Source organism: Bombina bombina, chromosome 5, assembly GCF_027579735.1.
Source record: "Bombina bombina isolate aBomBom1 chromosome 5, aBomBom1.pri, whole genome shotgun sequence".
In the NCBI taxonomy this organism is placed as follows: domain Eukaryota; kingdom Metazoa; phylum Chordata; class Amphibia; order Anura; family Bombinatoridae; genus Bombina; species Bombina bombina.
In genome coordinates, this window is record NC_069503.1 from 470143515 (window position 1) to 470156111 (window position 12597).

The 12597-nt window shown below is 37.1% G+C and overlaps 1 protein-coding gene across 1 annotated transcript in view; it reads right to left on the reverse strand.

Moving 5' to 3' along the window:
• The window catches only part of LOC128660480 (palmitoyltransferase ZDHHC11), a 238200-nt gene that overhangs the window by 38081 nt on the left and 187522 nt on the right, over nt 1-12597 (reverse strand). The window contains exons 8-9 of the mRNA XM_053714347.1: nt 3948-4000; nt 1891-1999 (exon numbers count right to left, since the gene is read on the reverse strand). Coding sequence (XP_053570322.1) covers nt 1891-1999; nt 3948-4000 — 162 coding nt within the window. The remainder of the gene's footprint in view (nt 1-1890; nt 2000-3947; nt 4001-12597) is intronic.

Consider the following 12597-nt stretch of genomic DNA (forward strand, 5'->3'; position numbering starts at 1 on the left):
CTCCCCCCTCTTTGGCTCTCCCCCCCTTCTCTTTGGTTCTCCCCCCCCCCTTCTCTTTGGCTCTCTCTCCCCCCCTTCTCTTTGGCTCTCCCCCCCATCTCTTTGGCTCTCTCTCCCCCCCTTCTCTTTGGCTCTCCCCCCCCTTTGGCTCTCTCCCCCCCTCTTTGGCCCTTCTCCCCCCTCTCCTGCTCCCTCTCTGGCTCTGTCTTCACATCACGGGACCCCGCCCGGCCACGCCCCATCGCGGCAACACCCGCCCGGCCACGCCCCTCGCGACGCCCGGTCACGCCCCCATCGCAACGCTCCCGTCGGCCACAAACAGCTATGAGGTCTGGGGAGCGCGCTCCATATCTCTTGCCACAGGCTGTTTCAATCAGCTTACCTCGCGCTCCCCAGACCTCACAGCTGTTTGTGTACCTCGCGCTCCCTATCTCACAGCTGCTTGCTGTGTACCTCGCGCTCCCTATCTCAAGGCCAAGTGTTTGTCTCTACTGCGCATGACGGCTTCAGACAAACACTTGGCCTTTTATAATATAGGATATATATATATAATTGTTTTATTATTTTATTGTTTTTATATCATTGTATTGAAATTTGTTGTATTAAATTAATCTTTTAAGCCTCATCATGAACACCTTAACTTATATTTAACTTATACAATTTAGTGTTAGGGTGCTTTATACATCTTCCATATTTTACTTATAAAGAATTGATCACAAATTCTGCTAAATGATCTTCTGACATCAATTTAAAGTCACCAATTGAAACTAGTTAGGATTTAAAACTTTGGAGATCTCTCCAGAAAGGCAATAAAAGGACTACAAGAGCAAGTTCACTACAGCATGAAAACCCTGTTAATACATGAAGAAAAAAAAACAGATATATAAAGGTAAAAAAGGAATTAGAGAGATTTCTCTCACAAAAGAACCCTATTAAAGGGACAGGAAACCCAATATTTTTTTTTCATGATTTGGATAGAACATACAATTTTAAACAACTTTCCAAATTACTTCTATTATGAAATTTGCTTAATTCCCTTGTTATCTTTTGCTGAAGGAACAGAATTGCACTACTGGCAGCCGGCTGAACACATCTAGTTATCTAATCACAGGAGACAAATGTGTGCAGGCACCAATCAGCAACCAGCTTCCACTAGTGTAGGATATGTGCGTATTCTTTTTCAACAAGGGATACCAAGGGAACAAAGCACATTTGAAAATATAAGTGAATTTAAAATATCTTAAAATGACACGCTCTGAGTCATGCAAGTTTTATTTTCCTATCCCTTTAAAGTGAAGGTCAACTTCACGCAACTGCCCCAAGGTATTGGATATACTTTGTAAAATGAGGGTGGGTTTAATTAATCAAATATGTTATATTTAATTTTTTTTAAATGTTTACCTTTTGAGCGCTTTGACGATAAGCGCAGCATTCCCGCCCGGGATTTTGTCAAATTGATTGACAGATGACGATTCTTAAAAGAACAAATCCTTGTTCCCCCCAGGGCGTTCAGCCCCTTTGCATAAACGTCACGGCCGGGGGGAAACAAGGATTCGTTGTTTTAAGAATCTTCATCCGTCAATCAATTTGACAAAATGCCGGGTGGGAGAGCTGCGCTTATCATCTGAGCGCTCAAAAGGTACATTTTTTTTTTAAATACTGAAATATAACAAATATGATGAATTCAGTACACCCTCATTTTGCAAAGTCTATTCAATGCCGTGGGGCAGTTACGTGAACAGGAAATGCAGTCTACAACTACATTTTACCTCATTGTAGCATAGCAATGCTCATGTGTCACCATAAGATTAAACAGGCAGTAAAAATTCTAATAGAAAAAAAATAAATAGACAAAAACATGGATTTAATATTTTGTGTGAATAATTATACCTGATGATCAGTGTTTAAGCTGTTTAAAGATGTCACATCATATGGTTCAGCGCATATGACACTTGGTTGTCTAAGTGGCAGTTGCATACTTTCCTGATACTTCACTGCACTATAAATAACAAAGAAAAGTAATTGTTTTGTTAATTAATGCAATTAACACAGTCTGGTTTTCTCAGGTTATTTCAACTTTACAGTACTTTATTATAACTTGGTTATTTTAAATAAAGATATTGAAATTAAAAATGAACAACGGAATGTTTACAATTTTGCATCACAAACCATAAAATTATATAGTTTCTTACCTAAACAATACCTGAACACTTTATTTTATAACACAAGTAGACTGTGGAAGCATAGCTTAAAATGTTAATTTGATAAAATAGGTACTATTTATTTACTTACTCAAATTATAATTTAGCATACATGAAATTGCTAGACTCAATATATAGTATGGTTGTGAATCTTAAGGTGCGTGTTAGCACAGATGATATTTATTAAGATAACTTGCCATAATACTCATTTACCTAAAGGCTCCAGAAATTAAAGGGACACTGAACCCAAATTTTTTCTATCGCGATTCAGATAGAGCATGCAATTTTAAGCAACTTTCTAATTTACTCCTATTATCAAATTCTTTTCATTCTCTTGGTATCTATATTTTAAATGCAAGAATGTAAGTTTAGATGCCGGCCCATTTTTGGTGAACACACTGTGTTGTTCTTGCTGATTGGTGGGTAAATTCACCTACCAATAAACAAGTGCTTTCCATGGTGCTGAACCAAAAAAAATAGCTTAGATGCCTTCTTTTTCAAATAAAGAAAGCAAGAGAACGAAGAAAAATTGATAATAGGAGTAAATTAGAAAGTTGCTTAAAATTGCATGCTCTATCTGAATCACGAAAGAAAGAAAAAAATGGGTTCAGTGTCCCTTTAAGCTATAACTGATCATATTAGTTAACACTAGAAATTAAATTGTAATATTCTGAATACACAAAATGTGTTTATGTTCAATGCAAATTTAGCTTTGGATTGATAATCTGGTAATTAGTGTGACACAGTAGTGAGATTGTAATTACAATTACAAAGATATTTACTTTGCTATAACTCAGCTGACATATCTATGTTTTTCTAGTTTCTCATTGGGAACGTTGCTGTCACAGCAGTATCACAGCTGGGGAAATACTGCAGTGTTTATGTAACTATGGGGACAGTGTGGCTGAAACATGTTGAGACAGCATTGCCACATGGGATGCAAACTCCTCTCAACCCCTTTTATATCAGAAAAAGCCAACTTGAATGAGAATTGTAAATTAATTAAAAGGGACATTCCAGCCCAAATTTGAATTCACATTGATGCATTTCTGTTTTGGATAGAAACATTTTTGTAATATTCATGTATAAGCAAAAATGCTTCTAGTAAAAGCTATAACGGTTTCAAAAGTGTATTTAGGTATGCATCGTGCATTTTAAACACAGCCCTTGCTCAGAGGGCCTAAAGTGCTTGTACCAACTGGTAATGACTCAATTTGTTAATTGCTGACATTATACAAGCCCCACTGGTGCTCTGATCAGCTACAGTATTTACAAACGCTGGTGCACTGAGAATATCTAGCTATATTTCACGTGCAGAGAAAAAAAAACACTAAAATAGTGTTAATTTTTACTAGAAGCATTTTTGCCAATACATTTATATTGCAAATATGTTTCAATTCAAAATGTAATTCATCTAAGTGCATTTAAATGTTGACCGGAATGTCCCCTTAATCACAAATACTTAAATAAAGTTAGTGTTTCTAGTTTTATATATATATATATATATATATATATATATTCCCTTATAAATCAGAACACGTACACTGGAATTCTGTAAACTTATTAACAGAAGGCCATTGGGGGGGAAAACAATAATTATAATACAACATATGTAGAAAGAAAGCTGCTGTGTTAAGATGAATTAGTGCTCTGAAGACAAAGAGGTAAAAATACTGAATATCTGCATATACTAACCTAATATTTTTATATAAAGAGTTTGCACTGTTCATGAACTATTCAACTTACCTGGACCTTGATGAAACAGGATAATCCTTCTTAGGTTCATCAAATGACAGATTCTTAATAGGAAAAAAGTAAGAACAGTAAGTTTTATTATGTTTGTAAAGAATGATATATTTACCAAAAGTACAGTAGATGTTCATTCCAATCATAAAATAATGCAACAAAATATAAATACACACTAAATAATGTTCATAAATAAAGAATATTAGATAAGGTGGTGTTGTGTTCAGTCTCGTGCACCTCCCACCTTCTGTCTCAGGCACGTGTTAGTAAGCACCTCTAATTTTAAACATACACTTCCCAATATTTTTTAATGAATTTAAAAACAGTTACTCTTTTACCCCATTTATTAATGTAAGGTGTTGACTGGAGAATACCATTGGACTTATTTATCTAGAACATACTAATGACATTGACAAATCTAATCCAAATGCCTAAAACACCTATATGATGTAGAAATACTCACCTAGATTACAAGTTTTGCGTTGCGGCTTGTAACACTGAAAATATGGCATTTTCAGCGTTAAAACAGCACTGCAGCTATTACAAGTGTTGTCGGTATAGCTGTACCGCACACCTTTTAGCCTGTAACGTAACGTCAGTCCCGCACATGTAAAAATTAAGTTTTTTCATGGGATTCCCATAGTGCTGGTATTACGAGTTTTGCGTTCTGGCAAAAAAAGTGAGCATTACAGCCTAAAACGACAAGATACGCAACGCCATCTAAAGTCAGTAGTTATGAGTGTTACACTACAAAGCTGTAACATAAAACTCATAACTAAACTGTAACAAAGTACACCAACACCCATAAACTACCTATTAACGCCTAACCCGAGGCCCTCCCGCATTGCAAACACTATAATACATTTTTTAACCCCTAATCTGCCGCTCCCGCCATAGCCGCCACTAATAAAATGTATTAACCCCTATTCCACCGCTCCCCGACATCGTCGCCACTATAATAAACCTATTAACCCCTAAACCACCGACCTCCCGCATGGCAAACACTATTTAAATATTAACCCCTAATCTGCCGTCCACCAACACCGCCGCTATAATAAACCTATTAACCCCTAAACCACAAGCCCCACAACGAAATATACTAAAATAAAATAAACTATTAACCCCTAAACTGAAAGCCCCCCACAATGAAATAAACTAATTTAAACTAGTAACCCCTAAACCTAACGACCCCTAACTTTATATTAAAATTACAATTTCCTGACTTACCTGTCAAATTAAAAAAACTAAGTTTAAATTAACAATTAAACTATTATAATTATTAAACTAAAATTAAACTAACTACTAATTAAATAAAACTAAAAACTACCAATAAAAAAATCCTAACACTACTCTAAAAATTACAAAAAGTATCTAATTACAAAAATAAAAACTAACTAAACTACAACCCCCCCACTAAATTACAAAAAATAAACAAATTATCAAAAATAAAAAAAGAATTACACCTAATCTAATAGCCCTAGCAAAATAAAAAAGCCCCCCAAAATAAAAAAAAACCCTAGCCTACAATAAGTTACCAATGGCCTTTTGTGGGGCATTGCCGCTGCGCCAAAGATATCAGCTCTTTTACCTGTAAAAAAATACAGACACCCCCCCAACAGTAAAACCCATGACCCAACCAACCCCCCAAAATAAAAAACCTATCTAAAAAACCTAAGCTACCAATTGCCCTGAAAGGGCATTTGTATGGGCATTGCCCCTAAAAGGACATTTAGCTCTTTTACTGCCCAGACCCTAAACTAAAAAAAAACACACCCAAAAAACCCTTAAAAAAACCTAAGACTAACCCCCAACGATCCACTTACAGTTGTTGAAGTCCCGCTTGAAGGATCTTCATCCAGCCAGCGAAATCATCATCCATGCGGCAAGAAGTCTTCATCCAGGCGGCATTTTCTATCTTCATCCAGCCGGCGAAGTCATTATCCATGCAGCAAGAAGTCTTCATCCAGGTGGCCTCTTCGATCTTCATCCAGCCGACATGGAGCGGGTCAATCCTGAAGGCATTCCCTTCATACGGTCGCCTAATTCGAATTGGCCAATAGAATGAGAGCTACTTAAATCTTATTGGCTGATTTGAACAGCCAATAGGATTTTAGCAGCCCTAATTCCTATTGGCTGATTCAAATTTTTCAGCCAATAGGAATGCAAGGAGACGCCATCTTGAATCGCGTCCCTTGCATTGAAGATTCAGTGTACGGTGGCGACCATATGAAGAGGATGCTCCGCGCCGGATGTCTTCAGGATGGACCCATTGCGCGCCTCCGGGATCAAGATAAAAGATGTCGCCTGGGTGAAGATTGAAGAGGCCGCCTGGATGAAGACTTCGCCAGGATGAAGATCGTTCAAGCGGACTTCAAAAACTGTAAGTGGATCGTCAGGGGGTTAGTGTTAGGCTTTTTTAAGGGTTTATTGGGTGGGTTTTATTTTTTTAGTTTAGGGTCTGGGCAGTAAAAGAGCTAAATACCCTAATGACAATACAAATGCCCTTTTCAGGGCAATGGGTAGCTTAGGTTTTTTAGATATTTTTATTTTTATTTTGTGGGTTGGGGGGGTAATAATTGTAAATTTAATTTAGATCTAATTTAATTATGTTAAAGTTAGGGGGGTAGGTTTAGGGATAGGTTTAGGGGTTAATATAGTTTAATTTAGCTTGTTGCGATGTGGGGTGGCTGGTGGTTTAGGGGTTAATAGGTTTAGTTAGTTAATAATTGTAAATTTAATTTAGCTATATTTTTATTATGATAAAGTTAGGGGGTGTTAGGGTTACGCTAGGGTTAGATGTTAATATAGTTTCATTTAGCTTGTTGCGATGCGGGGGGCTGGAGGTTTAGGGGTTAATAAATGTAGTATAGTGGTGGCAATATCGGGAGCGGCAGATTAGGGGTTCATTTTATTTAGGTAATGGCGATATCGGGAAAGGCAGATTAGGGGTTAATAACTGTAGGCAGACATCAGCGATGTTGGGGGCAGCAGATTAGGGGTGTTTAGACGTAGGGTTTATGTTAGGGGGTAAGTTTTAAACAGTATTTTTATTTCCCCATAGACATCAATGGGGCAGCGTTACAGAACTTTTGTTTCCGCAATCACGATTGGTTTTTTTTGCCGGCTCTCCCCATTGATGTCTATGGGGAAATCGTGCACAAGCATGTCTCAGCAGCGCTCTGATTGTGTGCGGTATAGAGCTCAATGCTACCATATCACACGCAAAAGGCGTATGTTTGAAAACTTGTAATGGCAGCGCTATAGGAAATTAAATAACGTAACTTTTGTTGCGTTCGTTAATTTCTCTATAACGCTCAAAACTCGTAATCTAGCTGACTGTTAATAAAAAATGTTCAGATTACAGCCCCAATGAATAACTGACATCCATATCTAGAAGATAACCCCATGAAAAATAACTGAATATTTATTGGCTTATATAGTGCCTCTACAAGTTCTAAAAAATGAAATGAATATCTTTCACAACTCACAGGGCATTTGCTAGGTTATAATCACTGAGCAAAATTGTATTCATGCAACATCTGGGTATGATAAAATCACTGCCAAAACATAAAAAAGATATACATGCAAGAGAACACATATATAACTTATAAGTGCTAGCAACGTAAACAAAAAGCTCTTTACAATAAACACCTCTTTTTTTTTACACAAAAAAATGTGCTTTGTGTAAAAGCCAATTTGTATTTTGAAATGTTGCAAATCTTTAGGGGTTCGGCTGGCAGCAGTTTTAACATAAATAACAAGACATGTTTAATATATTTAAACAGATTTATTTTAACTAAGGTCTATGTTTATTCCTGCATGGTAGATACAGTGGGTATTGAAAAGAATCCCCTCCCTTGAAAATAATCACATTTTGTTGCTTTGCAGCCTGAAATAAAGAAAGGCAGACACAAATGTTGTTTATCCAGTTGTATTTACTCAGTGCAACTTATAGCATCCAAATGAAAGATATAACACCAACATGTCAGACAAAAAAACCCCATAATTTATGTAAGAACTTACCTGATAAATTCATTTCTTTCATATTGGCAAGAGTCCATGAGCTAGGGATGTATGGGATATACAATCCTACCAGGAGGGGCAAAGTTTCCCAAACCTCAAAATGCCTATAAATACACCCCCTCACCACACCCACAATTCAGTTTAACGAATAGCCAAGTAGTGGGGTGATAAAATAAGGAGTAAAAAAGCATACAAAAAGAGGAACTGGAAATATAATTGTGCTTTTATACAAATATTATAACCACCATAAAAAGGGTGGGCCTCATGGACTCTTGCCAATATGAAAGAAAAGAATTTATCAGGTAAGTTCTTACATAAATTATGTTTTCTTTCATGTAATTGGCAAGAGTCCATGAGGTAGTGACGTATGGGATAGAAATACCCAATATGTGGAAGACCACAGAAGAGTCAATAGAAATGGAGGGTTAAAATAAAAACAGCTATTTCTGCTGAAAAAATTAAATCCACAAAAAAAATAAGTCTCTCTCTTAAATTTCACATAAATTACAAGAAAAAAACTTAAATCATAAGCAGAAGAATCAAACAGACAGCTGCTTGAAGAAATTTTCTACCAAAGACTGCTTCAGAATAAGCAAATACATCAAAATCGTAAAATTTAGTAAATGAATGCAAAGAAGACCAAGTTGCTGCTTTACAAACCTGATCAACGAAGGTTCATTCTTAAAAGCCCAAGAAGTGGCGACTGATCTTGTAGAATGAGCTGTAATTCTCTGAGGCGGAGCCTCCAAATAAGCCTTGGGAATCAAAAGCTTTAACCAAGATGCCAAAGAAATGGCAGAGGCTTTTTGACCTTTCCTAGGACCAGAAAAAAACAACAAATAGACTAAAAGTCTTCCTGAAAAAGCTTCAGATCTGAAACAAACTCCAGAAAGGCCTGAGATTTCACAGGATTTGTTGGAATGTGAGAGAAAAAACCTTCTCACAGGAGGTCTTATTCTGAAACCTATTTGATACCATTGAGAGACAATATTCTGAATCCAATGATTCTAAATGGAACCTGCCCAAACATCTTGAAATAATTTCAATCTGCCCCCCCACCAGTAGAACTGGATTGAGGGCCGCACCTTCTTGCAGTTTTGGGGGCTGGCTTTGGTTTCTTAAAAGGCTTAGATTTATTCCAACTCGAAGATGGCTTGCAATTGGAGCCAGAGTCCTTAGGGGAAGGAGTGGTTTTCTGTTCTCTATTCTGACGAAAGGAACAAAACTGATTAGAAGCTCTAGTTTTACTCTTACATTTTTTATCCTGGGGCAAAAAACTCCCTTCCCCCGAGTAATAGTGGAAATAATAGAATCCAACTGAGAACCAAACAAATTATTACCCTGGAATGATAGAGATAGTAACCCAGATTTAGATACCATGTCAGCATTCCATGATTTGAGCAATAAAGCTCTTCTAGCTAAAAAATAGCCAAAGACATCAATCTTAATGATATTAAAAATAGCATCACAGAGAAAATGATTAGCATATTGAAGCAAACGAACAAGGCTAGACAAATCAGAATCATATTCCCGTTGTGCTAAGCTATCCAACCAAAAAGTTGATGCAGTCGCATCATCAGCCATAGAAATGGCAGGCCCGAAAATATAGTAAGAATGTAAATAAGCTTTCCTAAGATAAGATTCAATTTTCCTATCTAAAGGATCCTTAAAGGAAGTACTATCTTCCATAGGAATAGTAGTATGCTTGGCAAGAGTAGAAAAGGCCCCATCAACCTTAGGGACTTTTCCCCCAAAACTCTAAATTAGTACTGGCAAAGGGTACAACCTTTTAAACCTAGAAGAAGGAACAAAATAAGTACCAGGCTTAAACCATTCTTTAGCAATCACATTAGAAATAGCATTAGGAACAGGAAAAACCTCAGGAGTAATCACAGGAGGTTTATAAACAGAATTTAAACGTTTACTGGATTTGTTATCAAGAGGACCAGACTCCTCAATATCCAAAGTAATCAATACTTCTTTCAACAAAGAACGAATATACTCAATCTTAAAAAGATAAGTTGATTTATCAATGTCAATGTCTGAAGCGGGATCTTCTGAATCAGAGAGATCCTCATCAGAAGTGGATATACCAGTATGTTGTCGGTCATTACAAAATTCATCAGTATCATGAGAAGTTTTAAAAGACCTTTTACGTTTATTAGAAGGTGGAATCGCAGCCATAGCCTTCTGTATCGCATCAGCAATATAATTTTTCATATCAACAGGGATATCATGTACATTAAATGTTGAAGGAATAATAGATACTGTACTAGTACTAATAGAAACATTTTCTGCATGCAAAAGCTTATCATAACAACTGTTACATAATATGGCCGGAGATATAATCTCAGCTATCTTACAACAGATACACTTAGCTTTGGTAGAACTGTGTACAGGCAGCAGGGTTCCTATAGCAGCTTCTGACACAGGATCAGATTGAGACATCTTGTAAAATGTAAAAGAAAAAATAACATTTAAACAAAAAAATATCTTATTTCCTTATATAGCAGTTTCAGGAATGGGAAAAAATGCAAATTCTAAAATAGGCAAAGAAGCAAATAGCATAGCCCTCTAAGCATAAAGAAGGCAAGAAGCATATAGGAAGTGGGGTAAAATAAAACAACATTTTTTGGCGCCAAGTATGACGCACAATGCAAAAGGAAGTATAAACAATTTTTTGGCGCCAACAAACATCCAGAAATGACAACTCGCATCATAACAGACGCAACTTCGCGCCAAACAACATGGCGTCAACTAAGATGCAGGAAATTATGAATTTGCATCATCATAGATGCACATTCACGCTAAAAAATTCTTGCACCAAAAATGATGCAATAAATAACAGCATTTTGCTCCCTTGCGAGCCTAAATTTGCCCGCAAATTTTTAGAGAAGTAACTCAAATTGGAAAAAAGACTAAACCCCAGGTAAGATATATATAACTTCCTAAAACATGATTCCCATACTGAAGCTGCTAGACTGCAAAGGGAAATATACATAGACCTTACTCATGGCAAATATAAGTAAACACATATATTTAGAACTTTATATAAATACATAAAGCGCCAACCATAGCTGAGAGTGTCTAAAATAATGATACATACTTACCGAAAGACACCCATCCACATATAGTAGATAGCCAAACCAGTACTGAAAACTATCAGCAGAGGTAATGATATATAAAAGAATATATTGTCATTCTGAAAAGGGAGTTTGGAGATGAATCTCTACGACCAATAACCGAGAACCCTTGAAAAGATTTCCCATGACAGAAACCATGAAAATCAATAGGCGATACTCTCTTCACATCCCTCTGACAAACACTGTAGTCTGAGAGGAACTGGGCTTCAGAATGCTTAGAAGCGCTTATCATAGAAGAAAAAAAAACAACAAAATCAAGCAAACACTTACTTCACCACCTCCATAGGAGGCAAAGTTTGCAAAACAGAATTGTGGGTGTGGGGAGGGGTGTATTTATAGGCATTTTGAGGTTTGGGAAACTTTGCCCCTCCTGGTAGGATTGTATATCCCAAACGTCACTAGCTCATGGACTCTTGCCAATTACATGAAAGAAATAATAAAAATTCAAAAACAGAATCACTGAGTTGGAAAAAGGATCACCCTCTTGTGTCAGTATTTTGTTGAACCACCTTTTGCTTTAAATTACAGCCTTTAGTCTGTTGGGATATGTCTCTACTAACTTTTCACATCTAGACTGTGCAATATTTGCCCACTCTTCTTTGCAGAACTGCTCCAGTTCTGTTACATTTGATGGTGATCGTTCGTGGACTGCAGACTTCAAGTGATACCACATATATTCAATGGGGTTTAAGTCTGGACTCTGACTAGGCCATGCAAGGACATTCACCTTTTTCTCCTTCAACCACTGTGTGGTCATTTTTGCTGTGTGCTTTGGGTCATTGTCATGTTGGAAGGTAAACCTTCTTCCCATTGACAACTTCCTGGCAGAGGGGAGCAGATTTTTCTCAAGAATTTGATGGTATTTTGCCCCATCCATTATTCCTTCTATCCTGATAAGTGCTCCAGTTCCTGCTGCAGAGAAACACCCCCATAACAGGATATTGCCACCTCCATGCTTTACTGTAGGTATAGTGTTATTTGATGGTGAGCTGTATTGGATTTCCTCCAGACATATCATTTGGAATTAAGGCCATAACACCTTTTTTCATGTGGCCTCAGAATCTCCTAGGTGTGTTATGGCAAAGCTCAGTTGTGACTGCATGTGGCCTGTCTTGAGGAGTGGCTTTTGTCTTGCAACCCTCCCATAGAAGCCATATATAATTTGTGATATTGTTGTCACATGCATACAATGACCACTCTTTGTCATAAATTCCTGCAACTGCTTCAAAGTTGCTGTGGGCCTCTTGGTAGCCTCTCTGACCAGTTTTCTCCTGGCTCTTTCATCCAGTTTGGAGAAACATACTGATCCAGAGAGGGTCTGTCTTGTACCAAATATCTTCCACTTCTTAATAATAGACTTCACTTTGCTTCTAGGCATTGATAAAACCTTTAATATTTTCTTGTATCCATCTCCTGACTTGTGCCTGTCCACAACTTTATCCCAGAGATCTTTTGACAGTGCCTTGCCACCCATAGTTGATTGT